The sequence below is a fragment of the Cuculus canorus genome, chromosome 4 (assembly GCF_017976375.1).
Source record: "Cuculus canorus isolate bCucCan1 chromosome 4, bCucCan1.pri, whole genome shotgun sequence".
Taxonomy (NCBI): domain Eukaryota; kingdom Metazoa; phylum Chordata; class Aves; order Cuculiformes; family Cuculidae; genus Cuculus; species Cuculus canorus.
Genome location: NC_071404.1, coordinates 73,705,585 through 73,724,520, shown reverse-complemented (window position 1 = coordinate 73,724,520; position 18,936 = coordinate 73,705,585). Strand labels below are relative to the sequence as shown.

General features: G+C 37.7%; 1 protein-coding gene across 9 annotated transcripts in view; it reads left to right on the top strand.

Moving 5' to 3' along the window:
• BLTP1 (bridge-like lipid transfer protein family member 1) overlaps positions 1-18,936 on the top strand; it is a 123,201-nt gene that overhangs the window by 64,887 nt on the left and 39,378 nt on the right. For 7 of the 9 annotated variants that reach the window (XM_054064930.1, XM_054064928.1, XM_054064929.1 and 4 more), the window contains exons 40-53: positions 546-786; positions 2,098-2,246; positions 2,583-2,802; positions 3,693-3,851; positions 5,545-5,720; positions 6,264-6,439; positions 7,169-7,875; positions 9,158-9,397; positions 9,816-9,909; positions 11,446-11,496; positions 15,186-15,392; positions 15,502-15,740; positions 16,478-16,722; positions 18,088-18,193. In XM_054064930.1, the coding sequence (XP_053920905.1) occupies positions 546-786; positions 2,098-2,246; positions 2,583-2,802; positions 3,693-3,851; positions 5,545-5,720; positions 6,264-6,439; positions 7,169-7,875; positions 9,158-9,397; positions 9,816-9,909; positions 11,446-11,496; positions 15,186-15,392; positions 15,502-15,740; positions 16,478-16,722; positions 18,088-18,193 (3,010 nt within the window). The remainder of the gene's footprint in view (positions 1-545; positions 787-2,097; positions 2,247-2,582; positions 2,803-3,692; positions 3,852-5,544; positions 5,721-6,263; positions 6,440-7,168; positions 7,876-9,157; positions 9,398-9,815; positions 9,910-11,445; positions 11,497-15,185; positions 15,393-15,501; positions 15,741-16,477; positions 16,723-18,087; positions 18,194-18,936) is intronic. The other 2 variants (XM_054064923.1, XM_054064924.1) reach the window with 2 other exon arrangements.

Genomic DNA, 18,936 nt, shown 5'->3' with positions numbered 1-18,936 from the left:
GAAATAGCGCTGTTTGATTTGTCATCAAAATAAGAACCTTTTTATTTCTTTAGCTCAATTCATAATGTTATCAAAACAATCCCTGTTTTTTTGCCTCAAATTCGTGGTTTTAAAATAGTGCTTACCAGCAATGGAAAAAAACCCAGCATATTTTTAATTTAAATTCTGGTGCCACGGTCAGTCCAGTGCTGTTGTGAATTTCGGTCCAGAGTTAAGCACTTAGGTTCATAGTTGATGAACCTGTTGTTTATTTTTGTTCCCTTGGGCTGGATTCTCAGTAGTCGAATATATTTACTATGTTCAATGAAGCTGTCATTTTTATCTGTTCGCACTACAGCTTCTTACATCTGAGTGAATGTTGTGTGGTGCCAGCATGTTTCAGTCATAAGCCTTATTAGACTTATTACGCACAAATATTTAAAGGAGTTCAGACCTGCCCTCTCTCCCTCCAGGTTTATTATGAATTTATTTTGTTTTAAATTTGTTTTATTTATTTAAATGTATTTTATTTTTAAATGATTTTTGATTATTTTTATTTTTTAAAGAGCGATGGCCTTCCTGCCTTGGTAACCTTAAAGAAAGGCCTGGTTGCCTTAGCAAGGCAATGGATGAAGTTCATCGTGGTAACCCCAGCCTTTAAAGGAGTCAGCTTACACAGACCAGCTCAGCCAGTGAAACTGCAGACAAATGCCTGCCACGAGCACGAGGATGGACTTGGATTAGACAACGGAGGGGGCCTGCAGAGTGACACAAGTGCAGATGGAGCAGAGTTTGAATTTGATGCGGGTATTTTTGTGTTCTTCTGACTCCTTGAAGTTGTAGGGACAAGTAGCTCCTCTCAAAGCATTTGTATTTCTTTTCGTTTTAGTGCTTGAAAACATAATATTATTCTGTTTTAGAGTCAAGCTTCTTTTTAGAATCATCTTCATTGTGAAGATGATGCTGATAATTATAATTATAGTATTATAATAATTATTACTTGTGGGTGTAAAACAAAAGAGGAGACTTCTCTTTCTTCACATGCTTTGTCATGTTATTTACTGCACAAAATACATCAGTTTTATTACGTACTAGTTTGGAATTGGGATTTTGTTGTGCAGTTTCGGACCCTAGTTAAAGATTGCAACATGAAAGTCTATGAACTTTACCAGGAACAGCTTCAAACGTGCGTTCTTACTTGTTATTGTGAAGAAATATTTTCATTTCTCCCCTCCATTTTTACTACTCCGTATCAGATAGATTTCTGTTGCCAGCTTACACATAGCCAATTTAACAAGCTATTGATTTGTCTTTGTGCTTTGTGCTGTAAGAACCACAGAAAAGAAGGGCATAAGCAAGTACGTGTTGTTGGAGCGCTCTTTTTTGCTACCCTGGTTTCTCTTAGTTATTTTGTTTGTAGCATCTATGTACAGTGCTGCTGTTTTCAGGAATGAAATGTCTGTGTTGCCATTTTCTCAAGTAACAGTGAGATAGCATTGAGGAAAAAATACTTTTTTTTTTAAAGAAATCAGGAGAAGAATCTGCTTGTGGTTAAAAGCCAGGCAGCAGTTATCAGCTTAAAGAGCACAACCTGAGATGTTTGTGTGTGATACTTGTATGTAATCACACAGTATGATTGAAATTTTTGGCCTCTTGTAGAATATTTGCTTTGATTGAGCAGACTCAGACTATTAGAACCAGAGAAGTATTTTAATTGTGTATGTTTTTCTTTTTTCACCAAGAATTTTGGAAGCAGCAGTTTTGCTGGCTTGCCTACATTTACCTATAGATGGAATTAATGCAAACATAAATATCTTAGTCCAGAAAATGATCAGCCATGCCAGAATCAGCAAAAGAAAATGATTTTTGGCAACTTTGTTGGATCTGTAGCACAGAGCAACAGTAATAGGACATTAGAAGGACAAAAAGATTTGCACTTGGATTATTAAACAAAATTCAGTAGGACTGTGTCTGAGGTTCTCTTCTTCATCTTAAAATTCTCAAGGCAGCTGCGTGTAGGCGTGTGTCATGACTGCTTGTAAGTAAATGTACCTAATAATAGATAACCTCAGTTCCCTATATATATACAAATGAGAAAAATCTTCTGCTTCATTCCAGCTACTGTCAGTGAGCACACAATGCTCTTAGAAGGAACAGCAAATCGTCCTCCGCCTGCTGGTGGCTCTTCTGGGCCTGTAACTGGTGCTGAGATCATGAGGAAATTATCCAAGACTCACACACACAGTGATTCTGTTCTGAAAATAAAGGTAAGTTTCTAACACCATGCATGAGGGCCTGTTCAGAAGCAATTCTGTAGGCTGCTGATGAATAAATACTTGTGGATTTTACACATCTACAGTTCCTTTTGTTACTTGTTTGGCTTTTAAAATTTTTTTTTTTACACATGAAATTATTTTAATTCTTGAGAATTCAATAGCACCTTCATGCACAATACCTGTCTGGTGTATGGCCTGCCCCAAATGAAGTGCTATTTGTTCAAAAGTTTGCAGGAATGCAAATTCATTGTCTTCTGATCTTATATTCAGACCAAATATTGCTTTCTTTTTGCAGTGCTTCATTAGTTTATTTGTTTTCTCCGTAAGGGTATTCATCCATATCATTCCTTAAGTTACACCAGTGGAGATACAGCTACAGATTCACCAGTGCACGTTGGCCGTTCTGGAATGGCAGTCAAAGAAAGTCCAAGAAAAGAGAGTCTGCTCAGCTATCTTACCGGGAGTTTTCCTAGCCTGCATAATCTTTTGGAAGGGACTCCTCAAAGAAGTACAACTGCAGTTAAAAGTAGTTCTTTAACAAGAACAGGTATGATATAGCATCAGCGAGCTGAAAGGAGGGGCAAGGAGGACTGATTTGATTTTAACGATTTAGAAGAAGTAAAATATTTTCACTATGAGTTATCTTTTCTGTATAAGATCCCAAATACTTCCTCCTTCCCCAAACAAGAATCAGAGTTTTTAATAGCAGTTCCCAAACACCGCTGTACCACACCATTTTGTAGAAGCAAACAGTGAGTACATCAGATTGGGAAGAGAAAGGACCACTAATAAGTAAATTAAACATTTTCCTCTTACTTAGCCTTACTATTTTTTGAGTATACTTACTTAAGTGAGTCTTTTTGAAAGAAGGATCACTTCGTTTTCTTATTCTGTATTTTTTTCCTGATCTTGTGAATAGCTCAAAAAAGTAGAGTAAAACTAGTGGTCCAGTAACTTCATTTATGTATAATAATTTGCAGATTTTAGTAACGGTCTTTTGAACAAATGTGTTTTGTAGAAGTTTAAAATGCATACATTGAAATTGTTATGTTTTATATTATTAAATACTTTGTTGTAACTTATATAAAGAAAACCAGATCAGTTTTATGCCACATTTTCTCTAAAATCTCTCTCCTTTGCTGTCAGGGAATGAAATATTGTTCAGAAAAAAAGGTATTTTGGTTTCTTAATTATTCCTTTCCTCTAATTAATGGTAGAGATGAACAAATGCAAAGACACTTGTAGTACAACATCCATTAGTGTCGTAGTATAACTTCTGTGGTAGCACCTGTAGTGCTGCTTGACACTTAATTTGCTGGAATAAACCTTGAGGATTAGGCTTACCTTTTTAGTAAATAGATGTTGTCAGTAAAATTATTCTTATTTTTTGCTGACTTGGAAAGAACAAATGCTAAAGCTTCTGATTTATCTGTGTAGGAAATACTGTGGCCACAGACATGTTATCTGAACATCCTTTGCTGTCTGAACCATCATCTGTGAGTTTCTACAATTGGATGTCAAATGCTGTGGGCAACAGAGGAAGTGTGGTACAAGAAAGTCCAGCCACAAAAGCTGGACACAATAGTCTTCCAACAGGTATTGTTAATCACAGCTGAATTTAAGAGATGCTTCTGTGTTGGCTGTTCCTGTGTTTACCACATTCTTTTTGAAAGTAATTGAGCAAGTGACCTAAGTTCAGCAGACGTAAATACCATTTGTGGGACTTCTCAGAAAACTGGAAAATGAACAAATGTGGTTTAAGCAAAACTATTGTTTGCATTTACCTTGCTTTGCCTCCAGAAATGTAGCTTTTTTTAACATTTGGAACCACAGTGTGGTTTCCAAAGCCGTGTGTAGCTGATAAAAGCTAAGCTGTAAAGTCCTCCTCAGCTGCAGAGTTGCTTGGGTTTTGTTAGTTATTTCTATCTAACTAGATATCTAAATATCTAATTTGCATATGCTAGTTTTAATAAGGATTTTGTATATTGGAATTCTTGCTGTTTCTCAGTTCAGTTATGAGACTAAACATAAACATTTTGAGAGTAACCACCTTCTTCAGTGATGGGGAGGTATCAGCTGATGTAAGGGGATGGAGAAAACAAAATATACATTACTGAAGGTCTTAAGTGTATTAAAGAACCAGATAGGTAACATATTATTGCAGCTTATTTATTATTCTTGTAAGCCTGTCATCATTCATAATACTCAAGTGTGTGTATCTTAATTTTCTTTTTCACTAACACTAAATTGGAATGTTTCTTTTATTAGCAGTCTCTCAACCATAATAATCTTGGGCGATAATAAGTTGTTTTCATTTGGTTTTAATATTGAATGAATAGTCTGATCCTTCAAAACATCTTTATGCTATACATACTGCTTAACTGGTGTGGCTCCTTTGTAAACTGGAATGTGTTTCTCTGCAGAAAGAATCATGGAGAACTACAGCTTTCCATTTTTTTTATTTTGCTTTTCCAGAATAAGCTGATTTTTTTCCTACTGAAACTATAAACATTTGTGCACAAGCTCACTTTCCTGATATAAAGACCTAGTGATTTTAACTTGGACACTGAACTATCCAAAACATTTTTCTGTGGAGGCGTGTAACCATGGCCCTCTGATAAGTGCAACCATGGCCCTCTGATAAGTGCTGTAAGCTTGAGGTTTGTGGGATTAATTTACGTTGGCAGAGCAACTCTGTCTCATGGAGGTTGAGTCCAGCCCAGACTCAAGTTGCAGGTGATTCATCATTGCTCTGCCCTCGTGCTGTGAGTCTGATTGTTTGGGAGTGGAGCAGCCTCGGAAAGTGATTGCCCAACGTCATTTTTATGAAGAGCACGTTTGGCTGGAGACTGATTAGTGGATCTTGCATTAAGACTGATAAAACCCAGAAGCTTATAGCACACTGAATCCTAAAATCAACTATCCGCAACCGCGGATAACCTTTATTTGCTGGTGATGTAGGCTGCCCGGCCTACGGACTCATTCAGTTAACACAGGAGTTAAGTTCCCTTGAGAACGCAATGCAGACAAAAGGCCTTGTGCTTTATATATGTGCCAGATATTTGTGTGCTTCCCAAATATGACTTGAACTGTCTCTGTTGCCTCTTCGAGCAATCTCAGACTGGTTTTTATTATCCTGAATGCCACTGTTCTGAGGTTACAGACCTGACCAGGACTCTGATTTTCCATGTGTACAGTGTGCGTTTCTATATAATAAATATTTATTAATAGAGTTGGTGGTGTTAAAATTTGCTGTGGTGTTAGTGTTCCATGGGTATTTATTTTTCAGGTGTGGCACCCAATCTTCCTACAATACCCTCTGCTTCAGACTTCAACACGGTTTTGTCGAGTGACCAGAATACCCTGGATGGCACACACTCCCAGCACAGTACCAGTCAGGATGACATTGCAGGTGTAGAAGAGGGTAACCAGGGGTTTCCTGCTGTCCAGCTAGCAGATGCACAGGTAGGTGTGGTTTGCTGATGTATTTTGGAGTTCTGTAGGGAAAAAATTAGTTCTTACTTAAACAAAAAAATGTTATAATGATGAAAACGCTTTTCTCATGCATTCCTATGCAGAGGTGGAAGGCTCAAGAAACCTTCGAGTTGTCCCATAACAACTTCTATGTATAGTGATTAATAGAACTTTTTTAATAACATGTTAAATATAGACATAACATGACATATAACATGTCAAAGAACATGTTAGAGCGTTTATGAGATGAACCTGGTTCTCCACAAGACTTTTTACTGAGGGGAACATGCAGAACCCTTGCTTCTGTAGCTAAGCATTCAATGCTAGCTTGCTGTGTAGTCATTTTACTCAAAAAAAATAAAGCTTCTCCTCTTTATCATCCTTCTTTCTCTTTTACAGCACTCTCAATAAAACTTAAAAATGTTCTGTCATATGTATCTGACGTTGTAAATATTGTAGATTAACAAATGGTGAAGCAAGAATATAGACATAATCTAGACAACAAGAAGTAAATTGGTGGGTTTTGGTTTTTAGGTTGTTTTCAAACCTCTTCTAAGTTACACGGGAATTCAGTCTCAGGATGCAATGCCACTCTGCTACAGAATGTACTTCGGAGAGTACCTTTCATTCTCAGGAACTTTGGACTGCCTGAGAGCAGATATTGTTGATTCAGATACAGCAAAGGAAAGAAAAGGCAAGCGAGCTCGAAGGTATGTTGTGAGATATTTGACAGCGTGTATACAGAAATAAGTTTTTTCATGTGAAGACATAGAATTCCCAAGCATTTTCATAGAATTAGGAGCAGTCATTTATTCTTTTCATCTTATCTGTTCTGTCTTCCTGTTAGGATATATATTTTTTAATTTTCCTATGGAGTAGTTTGGAAATTTTAAGTATTTGAATCTCAGCTGCTTTTGAAAATTGGAGGTTGATGGAAAGATTGCCTGCCAAACTCGTATACGTAGAATCGTAGAATAGTTTGGTTTGGAAGGGACTTTAAAGATCATCCAGTTCCAAACCCTTACCATAAGCAGGGGCACCTCCCACCGGATCAGGTTGCTCAAAGCCACGTCCAACCTGGCCTTGAACACCTCCAGGGATGGGGCAGCCACAGCTTCTCTGGGCAACCTGGGCCAGTGCCTCACCACCCTCAGCATGAAGAATTTCTTCCCTATGTCTCATCAAAATCTTCCCCCTTCCAGTTTAAAGCCACTCCCCCTCGTCCTGTCACTACATGCCCTGAATGATTACTGTGTTAGTAGCACGTTGTATGAAAGTATAAAAGTTCATTTTATATATTTAGAACTATGGCAGGAGGGTGATATCCTAAGGGAAATAAAAAGGTTGGACGCAGGGAATTAGACTTGCCGCTCTGTAAAGAAGTATTTGACTCCCATAATAAGAAACAAAATTGTAACCTATACCTTTTCTTTCCTTAGGCAAGGAGCTGTCAACCTTCCTCCTCTTGAATTCAAACCAGCTTTGATGCTAGAAACTTTCAGTATTAGTGCTGTTGTAATGGAGAAATCCATGTGCACACCTCATAACTCCGCCAATGCTCTTTCTTTTCATGACTTAAATAAACGCTATTATAATACTTTTCACTGTAATTTTACCATTTCTTGCCAGTCCATAAGCCAGCACGTAGATATGGCCCTAGTCCGTCTCATTCATCAGTTCAGTACAATGATTGATGACATCAAAGCCACACAAACGGACATCAAACTTAGCAGATACACAGCTGGATCAGCTTCTCCAACACCTACATTTAAAACCCGCAAACACAGAGACTTCCGCTCTTCTGATTTCAGCCGAAGCTCTCGAGGAAGTCTTAATGGAGGTAACAGAGTGAACAACACCAAGAACAAACGAACAAACAATGAAAACAATAAAAAAGAGTCTCGAAACAAGAATTCCTTGGGGAGGTCAGAGAGAAGAACTTCTAAAGTGTCCAGGAAAGGTTCAAAAGATGTAGTTGACCACATGACTATTCATATGGATGACTCTGACTCTATTACTGTCTCGGAACAGAGCGAACCTTCTGCTGAGTGCTGGCAAAATATGTATAAACTCTTGAACTTCTATTCACTCATTTCTGATCCAACTGGGATTTTAGAAAAGTCTTCTGAAACGTTTGGGCCAACAGGTAAACTCATTCATGAATGCAAGTACTTGAGAGTGCTTTTTGTCAAGTGTAGTCTTCTGAAGAGTGATCTTGAAAAGGTGGTTTTGGAAAGTTGCATCTAGCTTGTGTCAGAGAGACAAGTGATGAGGAGGGGGGTGAAGCTTGTAATTAATTCACCAAGCCAATGCACAAGAGAAAAAAAATCTTTTCCTGGTTTTATACTCTACTTTGATTCTTTTAGTTGTAGGCTTAGCAAATATGTGTTGATTAGTTTTAAATTGAATTCCTTGATATTCTAGTGCAATTCTTAATCTAGAGCTACACTGGATGTAGGACTGTTTTAAAAGGTTAACTTTCCTGGTTAATTGTGTACAGAGAGGACTGAGTTTCTTCCCCTCTAGATGCTATTTTCTTTTCTAGTGGCTATGGAAACTATGTTATCATTGTGTGAAAATAAATAAGCGCATACATAAGTGATCCAGAGGGAGATAATTACTGCCGTGGGAATGAATGAGTAAAATCGTATCTGTGAGCTTTGAGAGAAGAAAAGGTGAAATGCTGATTTTGGTAAAGTCTACCAAAAGTGACAGGTGTTTGAGCCATTGTTTCACTTGAAGCTTTGAGACTTGGGCATATCACTGCTCTCTATTTCCGATGCTTTTTAGCACAATGGGGTAAATTCAAGAGCTGACTGAGCAGCATTCGTTTTGTTGGTGAACTTAAGTTGCTGTAAATACACAGGGCATCGTATATTACCTAGTTAGGCCTATTTTCTTTGTATCTCTTTTAATTAAAGAATGAAAAACAGAGCAAATGTCAAATGAGAACCTCTGTTAAACAGAAGACAGTATCTTTAATGCACAGAATATCGTATCCACAGCTGTGATGCCTCCACGAAACGCAGATTTTCTTAGATTGTTGCTCTGAGTGTTGAAGAAGGAAAACTTGCTCATCCAAAACTAAACTGCAAGAACCTTCGCCTGTGAAATCATCAAAACAGAAACAGGGCAATTGCAAACTGTATAATGACAAAGTTGCATAAATCTGAATATTTATATAATCTACTTAAGAATGTGTCTGTGAATAATATTTAAATCGTATCACTTCTTATTGTGCCCATTATGCTTGAATGTGGTACGGTTGCAATGTTGTTAGAGTCGACTAAGTGAGGTACAGATAATTTACCTGAAGAGTTCACTTGATATATCGGATACATGAACCTTGATTTCAAATGCAAACATCAATCCCATATGCCAAAGATTTCATGTAAAGTACCCTTAAAGAACTCGTTTGTATTTTGTAGGTGTTCGAAGCCCAACCGAACCCGCCTGTAGAGTGGTGTTCGAGAACGAACAGGATAACGGCAGAGACACCCAGAGGAAGCGCAGCCTGGTGACTTCGGAGCCACAGCACGTGACTCTCATCGTGTTTGGGATAGGCATGGTGAACCGAACCCACCTGGAGGCAGACATCGGTGGTCTGACAATGGAATCTGAACTGAAGAGAATTCACGGCAGTTTCACCCTGAAAGAAAAAATGAAAGGTGCGACAAGCTAAAATGTGCTCTGTAATTCAATTCAGTGGCAGATTTACGTGTTTGTGTGTGCGCACATACCTGCAGCAGTGCATATGTGTAATATGTTGTGTTTGTGAATAGATGCACATTATGCTGTGTATGGAGAGTATGTAATGCTCAACAAATTCTTTTAACTTGCTGGCATGCTGAAAGATTTCAAAAGGATGCCAGAAAATGCCATGAAGGAAATTGTTTTAGAAGATGATCGCTCCTTTTATTTTCGAAAGCTTTCATCTTGTCACAATTTAAATTTGCTATGGCTTCGTGTGAACACTGAAAGTGTAATTTTTCAATTATTTTCCTGCTACTCTATTTTGGAAAGCAATAGGCATACCTGGAAGTATTTTACTGAGTGAAATGCTGTTAAGTCTCTTTTTTCTTAAAGATGTACTCCATCAAAAGATGACTGAGACATGTGCCACTGCTCACATAGGAGGTGTCAATATCGTCCTGCTGGAGGGAATTACCCCAAATATCCAGTAAGTATGAAGCATAAGAGTTGCAAATTGTTATTACAAAATACATAGAAGTGGCATCAGTTGTGTGACAATAAAGGTATGTAGCTTAATATCAAGGAAGCCCTGATGATATGTCTTTAGGAAGAATCCATGAAATCATAGTTTGGTGGCAACCATGCAGGCGTTGCAGACTTGGGCTTGAGTTTGACTTATAAAGCTCAAAAGCTTTATAAGGTTATAAAGCTCAAAAGCTTTATAAGGTTATAAAGCTTATAAAGCCTTGTTGACAGGAGGCTCTTCTAGGAAAGGCCTATCCAAGTAAGCTGAGAAGGAATACAGTCAATGTATTAGTAGGTTCCAGTCTAGACCACCCAATCACACAAGTCATAGGCATAGTTATGTGAATAAGAATGCCCGTTCCTTTTTCTAGTAAAAGATATTAGTAAGTTCAGAACTGATTGTAGGATCACAGTGTAAATGGGTAAGTGACCTGACTGAAAAATCATAGGTGACAGGTCCTTTTGAAAAAAGAAAGAAATTAAATTTCATGTAATCACAGCTTTCTGTACTAATTTTATTCTGTGTAGTGTATTGTTTCTGTTATGCTTCTAATTGCTCTTTGAAGCTTATAGGTTCCGTTAAACCATAGAAGACTTCAGGGAGTATTTAACCCGCTTATGCTGATTATTCCCATTTAAGATCCAAATTATGCCTTCAATAGATACTCTCTTGAACTCTGATGATACATGAGTCTTTGTGGTTTTTTTACAGTTCTAATATCCACTCTCCACCCTTTATGTAATTGACACAACTTGGCGGGGCCCGAGGTGGAGAATCACTTTTTGTGCATGAATGTCTTGAATGACTTCCTCAGCATCCCCGTTGTTGGGTTTGGGGTTTTTTGCCAGGTTCACAAGCTCAGAAAAAGCATGCATTATTGTTCTTTATTTCTAGCTGAACTTCTTTCCGTTCAAGTTGCAAAACAACAGTTGAAGTACAGCTCTTCATAACATAGTAGCTCACCCTCACACAATTTTAGCCTTAGCTGGGTAACCCTCAGTGTGTGATCTGGTTTTAGAATATTGATGTTGTAGGCAGGGGGCTAAACAGTGTGACTGGAGTCTCTCTTTTCTTGTAATTCCTGTTTAGTTTGGAAGATGCTATCTAGAACTTAAAACACACAGAATTTTATTAATATCCCCAGCTAAATTGCTTCCACTAAGTGTGTTTCAGAGGGATAAATAAAAGCTCTAAACTGACAGCTGTGTAGGGTTTCTGAAGGTGTGAGGTTCTTTATATCTGTTTTGCATCACAATCTTACTGAGCTTCTGCATAGGGAGAGTACAAAAGGAAAGGGGGGAAATAATGATGAATCCTTAACAACAACAACAGCAAACAACAAAACCTAACAAACCCAAAGCCTTCAGCTTGGTAAATTTGAAAGTAAGTGTCCTGTTGTGGATTACAAGTAAGTAAGTGACTAATTTTGCATGAATGTTTATTCTTTATTTGCTTTGTTTTTGTTTTTCTTGCTTTCTCTTCAATCTTCATCTGTAGACTGGAGGATTTTCCTACATCTCCTACAAGCACAGCCAAACAAGAGTTTCTGTATGTCATATTATTATGTTTAATAGTCTTGCGATTAACTCTGTGTTGTATAGCTAATGGCTGCATTCCTCCTGTGTGTGATTGTGTAGGCAAATGTTGCTTGAATACAGTTTAGTTTAACGTTTAATATTACCCAGATAATCTTTTAATGTAGCCTGCTGAATATCTGTCCAGAAAAGCCCTTGTAAATGTTATCCATCTAGCTTTAGAGGCAGATATTGCACTATTTGGTCACCACTGTAATGCTAGAATGGTTTCACTGGCTGTTGGATTCTTTAGATCTGCTTCCGTGCTTGTTTTAGTGAGGTGAGGTAATGCTGATAAATGTAAAAAACCAGACAGATTGGGTTTGCTTTGCATTTGGTAAGGAGCCACAGTGGTTGGAGTGATGGTACCTGTTGTGATTTCAGCATGAATAGCACCATTCCTTTTGTCTTTCTCTACATCTGTGCTGCGTTTAACTATTAGGCGTTATGCTAACACCATGTTTTCCTTAAAATTGATGCCTGTGCATCTACTGCTAATGAAGATGCCCCTCTTCGCGTCTCCCACATTCGTGTAGGAGTTTAGGTCTTTTCTCTCCCAAAAGATGCAATGTTTGCTTTCAAGTTGCTTTCTTTTTTCCTGATGCTCAAGTCCAGAGGGTGCCACTGGAGTGGTGCCCAAGGTGGGAAACAGTGCCCTGGCAGCCTGGAGGCCCTGTTCCTCAATGACCCTGCAGTGCTCTGAGAAGAAAAGTTAGGTAGCAAAAAATTGTGAGGCTCTTCTTTTTTTGGTCTTCCTTTTTTCCCCTCTTTTTTTCCACGAAAGCAGTATTCTGACTAGTTTCTTTTTCTGCTTTAGACCACCAGTTTGTAGTTTTTAGAAGGACTTAATATAACTGCTGTTTGTTCCAGCATTTCAAGTTAATTCTGTATTATCACAACACTGAACATACATAAAATGTCCTTATAGATGGTAGCTCTGGAAGGGGAGGTGATGGACTGTAAAACTGCAGGTGATGTAATGAAAATATTCAGGTTTTTGTTCCTTTTTGTCTGGTAGCAACATTAAACCAGCAAAATAAAGTACTGTTTTGCCTAGTGCATCACTGAACAGTTGAGTTCATTGCCATATGAAGTGATCAGCAAAAGTATAAATGATTAAAAGGATTGGACGCATCCATGTAGGATAGGTCTGGTGGTGAGCCGTGAATGCAATACAGCCTTCTGGCTCAAAAAGTAAATGCCTGATGGCTGGAATTAAGGGAAGGATCACTTTATTTACGCCCCACGTGTGTGCTACTGCCTGAATTTTCATCTGACTCAGTGTGGTGGTTCTTGCGCTTGTTATGGGCTTCCTGCAGATGAATTTTCCTGCCTTTTTCTGACATTCCCCAAAATGTGTTAGGTTGAGTGGTGAGTGGCCTTGTGGCCAGTTCTGTAGTGACACAAATACTTCTTTCACAAGTTTATCTGGAAAGTGATTATTTACGGAATTGATGTGAAATCAGAATTACTTCTGAATACGTTACTGGTACAGAACTTGAATATCAATTAATTATTTTAATGATACCAGATCTGTTCTAGACGTATCACTGTAGGTGAGCAAATATGCAGTGCTCATTCAAAATAAATGTATAGTCACACAGTTGTTCTGCATTTCATTTTGCCATGGGATTAGGCTTTCTGTAGATCAGACAAGTGACCTTGAAATTCATTTCTTGAGTGAAATATGGAAATACTTAAGCTGAGAATATTTCTGAAATCTGGTTCTCCTACAACAGCTATAATGGTGTATTTTTTTTTATTATTATTATTATTAAGGAAGTGCTTAAAATGCCATGAATTCCCATCTTTGGAACTGATTGTTAATTCAGGACAGACTTTAACTCCAGTTGCATTTACTTTTAACTTCTATACAAAGATAGGTTAAGATTAAATTATCTCTCTGGTACAGGTCAGGAAGAGATCTTGCAACTTCCCTTATGCTGAAAATTGTTCTTGTGATGCTTGAATAGCTGACATAGTTGTTTTCTGTGTTATAATAGAATCACAGAATGGTTTGGGTTGGACGGGACCTTAAAGCCCATCCAGTTCCAACTCCCCTGCCATGGGCAGGGACACTTTCCACTAGATCAGGTTGCTCAAAACCTCATCCAACCTGGCCTTGAACCAGGGGGTTATAGATGGGAGGGAAGTATTCTCGATTGGCTTTGCAAAGTTCAGTCAGAATAGTAGCAGGAAGACAGCAAGAAATAGGCAAACGTCAACAGAAATAATTGTGTTTCCTTCTATTAAAGAAGTGGATTAAAGTAAGTCTGCCCTTTTCTTAAATAATGTTTATTTGTATGAACGTATACAAATATCTATTTGTAGCATTTATTTGTTTATCTGAAAATACTTGTGAATTAAGATTTGATTCCTCCTTCATATTTGTGTAAATTCTTCAAGTATTTCAAAAGTGTTTCTACTTGACAGTCTGCCCTAAAGTATTAATCCATAACCACTTTGTCTCTTGTAGCTCTTGCATAGCTGTGAAAAACTCAGAATGTTTCTAGAGTTTCAGTACATTAAATACTGTTGAAAGCCTTGTGGTTGGATTACAGTCCTCTGTATTTCTTCGCTATAAGAAGAAAGATGATAGTTGGTGTGGGTTTTGTTTGTATTTCCACACCTGGAATGCTTTGGGCCATCTAATACTTCAACATAGGAATAAAGGCTTCACGGAAGAAAGATTACTTAGGGGGTAGAATTCATAGGATACTGTAGGTTTCACTGTGAAGTTAAACTGCTTATAGAACAATTTAAAACAGAATACAAAAATTATTTTAGTTATGCTTCTTAAGATTTAGTATTTGAGAAACTTTTATTGCATGTTGCAATTTATATTACAGAATCTATTTTTCAGATATTTTGGCTTGTGTTCTGCATCTTCACAACTGTGTGTCTTTCTCTTTGAGACTGTAGTAGTCTGTGCTGGCTTCGTGATATACTTCCCTTGGGTAGCCCTCCAGTAATTGACCTCCTACGAGAAACATCAATATGTTACCCTATGTATCTTTTTTAATAGGAGCTTAGTGAATTCTGATACTCCAAATTTCATTCTGATGCCAAAAACTTTCAGCTTTGTGCAATGGTATTTTTATCTTGGGAAAACATTGTGAACCATATCCCCCTTCACATTAAAATAAAGTGAGATTTCATATTTTAGAATAGTATGTGTCAATTAAACGTCGCTATTAATTCCAAAACCCGTTTGTCACTTGCTCTGTATTTAGTGCTAAGCGAGTATTTCCTTCATTGACCTATTGGATGCAAAAATCAGATTTTACTAAGTCTTCTTATGAAAAGGATGATTCAAGATTATTCCTGAAAAGGAGCTCGTATTTGTTTCTGTGTATGAAAATCTGTCTGTGTACGTGCAGCCCGGTGTGGTATAGACTCAAATGGTCTTGCATTGTGCAAGAATAACAGTTTAACAGGTATTTTTCCAATGCATGACTTGTAGTTTTCTTGAATGTAGTGTAGTTGTTTGTGGCATGTAGTGCATCTGTGTGTGTAAAGAAAAAGGAATGTGTATGTAGTTTATAAACAAAATTACTTCTGTGAATACTTTAAAATTCAGTTCATCCTTAAATCCAAATTTTAACATAAAACTGTAAATATTTTGAAAGGCATGCAAATAAGTCCTATTTCCTTTTCTGTCAGAACTGTCGTGAAATGCAGTATTGCCAAATCCCAGGCCCTGTATAGCGCCCAGAGAGGGTTGAAAACAAACAACGCTGCTGTGGTCAAAGTTGGAGCCATCAGCATCAACATTCCTCAGCATCCTGCCACACTGCACAGCATGATGGTGCGAAGTTCTCACCAGCTCTCCAAGCAGATCTCAGATCTTATCAGACAACCGTCAACTGCGTAAGTGCCGCTTTTGTGCTGCTTTTAATGCAGTGTAGGAGAGTCAGGCTGATCATAGTTCATGTTAGAATAACTAAAAGTGTTTTCTGATCTTTGTCTTGCTAAATAGGCCCCAGCCTACAAAAGAAGATGTTGCGACTCCTTTGCCCTCTGAAAAGACTCCAACAAGTATTAATCAAACACCTGTTGAAACAAATGAATTCCCACAGCTGCCAGAAGGATTAGAAAAGAAGCCTATAGTTCTTAAATTCAGTGCTATGATAGATGGTATTGCTATTGGAGCAGCACTCTTGCCTTCTCTGAAAGCAGAATATAAGATGGGAAGAATGAGGAGTCATGGAATGACAGGTAACAGTTCCCTGGAATGTCAAATACATTATGGCTTTTTTTTTGCCCTCACTAGAAGTCTTCCAGGTGACTCATTGCTTCGTCTTAGTTATAGCTAGAGCTTTGAATCTGTTGCTATCAGTATTTTTTTGGATGTGGACTTCAGTGAGATGGGGCCATATAAATGATTTACATTGTTTTTAAACACAATTGCCAGAGGCAGAATACAAGAGCAGATGAAGACTTTTATGCATTCATATGTAGCTTCCTTTGGGGAAGCTTTTCTCTACTAAAACCAGTTTATGATCCTTGATGAATTGAATTCTAATTCATAACCCTGCTGGAGAATACTCTTACAGGGCCATGTTACAGATGAGATGGTTCATATGACACCCTTCTCCATCCAATTACAGTCAAGTATTCATTTTCTTTAAAGATTAAGAAAACCCAGAATCATGTCATTGCCTATTTATAGCTCTAGAGGTCTGTGCACTTTAATAACATTTTTAAGATTTTTTTAATTTCCAAAAGTGTTCTTAAATGTAAGGATAAATAAAAGATTGCCCAGAGAAGCTGTGGCTACTCCATCACTGGAGGTATTGAAGGCCAGGTTGGATGAGGCTCTGAGCAGCTCGATTTGGTGGGAGGTGTCCCTGCCCATGGCAAGGGAGTTGGAACTGGATGATCTTTAAGATTCCTTCCAACCCAAACCGTTCTATGATTGTTTTACATTTTCTTTCCCCATCTTCCTTTTGCAGGTGCCCAGACTAGATTCAACTTCGAGCTTCCAAGTCACAGACTGCGTTTCACTTCAAAAGTCTCTGCCACTGATATGTCAACCATTCCTCCATCGGCGAGTCTCAACCTTCCTCCTGTCACTATGTCAGGCAAATATATCATGGAAGAACATGACACTTACTCAGACCAAATCTGGAGTATAGATGAACTACCTGCGAAGCAAGGCTACTATCTGCAGGGAAACTACTTACGATGTGTGGCTGAAGTAGGTGTTGTAGACAGTAGTCATCTTTGATAATTTATTACATTTCTGTATGTGCATGTTCATGTTATTTTAACAATCTGCCTACTCCAGAACTCAGGTTTACAGGTTGATCCAAATGCAGCATTCGTAGTTATGTAATGCTGAAACAGAACTTTCTCAGTCCTTAGTTTGATGAGCAGCCAACAGGTTAAGCAGTCAGGACCACTGTGTCAGAGGATTTTGACTATGTTATTTTGTAAATAAGGAAGATATGCTTAGAAGCTTTTTCTTGGCGTGACAGTTTTACTCAGCAATGAAGTAGACAAAACTATATTATGCTGATAATTCAAGTTAAGTATGATTTTAAACTGAAAGCTTATGCTAATACACCAGTAATGTCGTATATTTTGCAAACAGAAGTACCAAAAAACTTAAAAACAGCTTTCTTGGTTTAGAACTGTTATTTTTTCATGTTTAGACAACTCCATTGATAGGAAGAGCCATGTATTATCTTAGTAAATGTTATAAATCTTTCTGTTTGACACACTGCTCCACTCTGATGTTCTATTTGTGTCCCAGGTTCCACAGCTACTTTTCATGTAGAAAAAAGTGATGCTGCTTAAAAGATACCTTTCTGGTGGGGAAAAGTGGGGCTTTTCCACTAACTGTGTTTCTTTAGTCAAAAAAAACTGTCTAGCATGTTTGTAATTGAGACATGTGATGTTTGCATTTTTATGGGAGATGTTTAATTAGATGCTGCTCTTTGTTCAACCCATTTGACTTATTTCCTGGCTGAAGAAAGACTTTAGGATCTTTGAATTTGTCCAGCATGTAAAAGAAAAGGCAGGGGCTGCATAGCCAAGGCAAAAGCCAGGTTTAAGTTGTTTTGGAAAACATATGTATTAATTTTATTATTAAAATCTTAATGGCAAAATTAAACAATCTAAGGCAGACTCCAGTTCCTGAGAAATATTCCTTAAGGTTAAATTGGACACTTAATACATTTACTGTTGAGGATATCAGTGAAGTTGTTTGTCTTCAGTAGCTAGAATAACGCGCTTTTAGAGACTGACAGCTCGTTTCTGTTTTGTTCTGGTGGTGATTTACTATTTGTAATTAAGTAGCATTTTGCATACTTCAATGAACCTTAGTTAAGTCCTGCATTTTATTCTAACAAGCTAAGCAAGCAACTTTTTAATATACTAGTCTATATTCTTCAGTTTTCTGATAAGCATTCACAAGGCAAAACTATTTAATATTCTTTTTTATCCCAATAATTATATAATTGGACTCACAGATGTGGCTGGGAACTGAAAATGTGTTGTTTTGAAAGCATAGGTATGGTAATTGTTCTAAAGTTTTGTTCTAAAACTTTTATTTGTGCAGGTTGGTTCTTTCGAGCATAATCTCACAACTGACCTCTTAAATCATTTAGTGTTTGTGCAAAAAGTGTTCATGAAGGAAGTAAATGAGGTCATACAGAAGGTTTCAGGTAAGCAGAACACTTTAAAATGCCTTTAAGTAAGGTCCTTAAACCTCATTTGATGGCAACATCCTATACTTCTTTGAATTGGTGATTTATTTCACAGACACTGTAATTTTACATCTAGTGCTCCAAGCACCAGCAAGAGGCAACCAGCACCGCTGGAATTTGACATAATATCAGACGCTCTGGGCATTTTCTTAGCTCTATGGGAAACAAAAGGTTTTACTGGGAAGCAGGATAGTTTGTTATTCTGCACAGTAGCTTCTGTGTCTATCTGTGCCTTGACCTTGGCTGGGTTGCTTCCTGTATTTGCTTCACTCATCTGTAAAATGCAGGTTGCATTTTGTAAATAACATCAGTGTATTTTTTAAAGGAAAACAGCTGTGTCCACAGAAAATAGTGTCAATATTGGTATTATTTAGTGTCTCCCGAGGACTGGCTCTTCAATCCTTTGGAGATAATGTGTTTCAGAACTGTATGAAAAAGACATTTGCCTATTCAGATTTTGTGTATCATAGAATCATAGTCGTAGAATCATTAAGGTTGGAAAAGACATCTAAGATCAGTCCAACCATCAGCCTGCTAAACCATGTCCCTAAACCATGGAAGAAGAAACCGTCAGCAGCTGTCATTATTCTGTTATTTTTATAGAGGAGCAGAAAGTGATAAAAGTGGGTAATCTATATTAGATTTCTTTTACGACATTTCTCAGTCTCTAGAGTTTGATCTGCCCTCTGGTTTTATGTGAG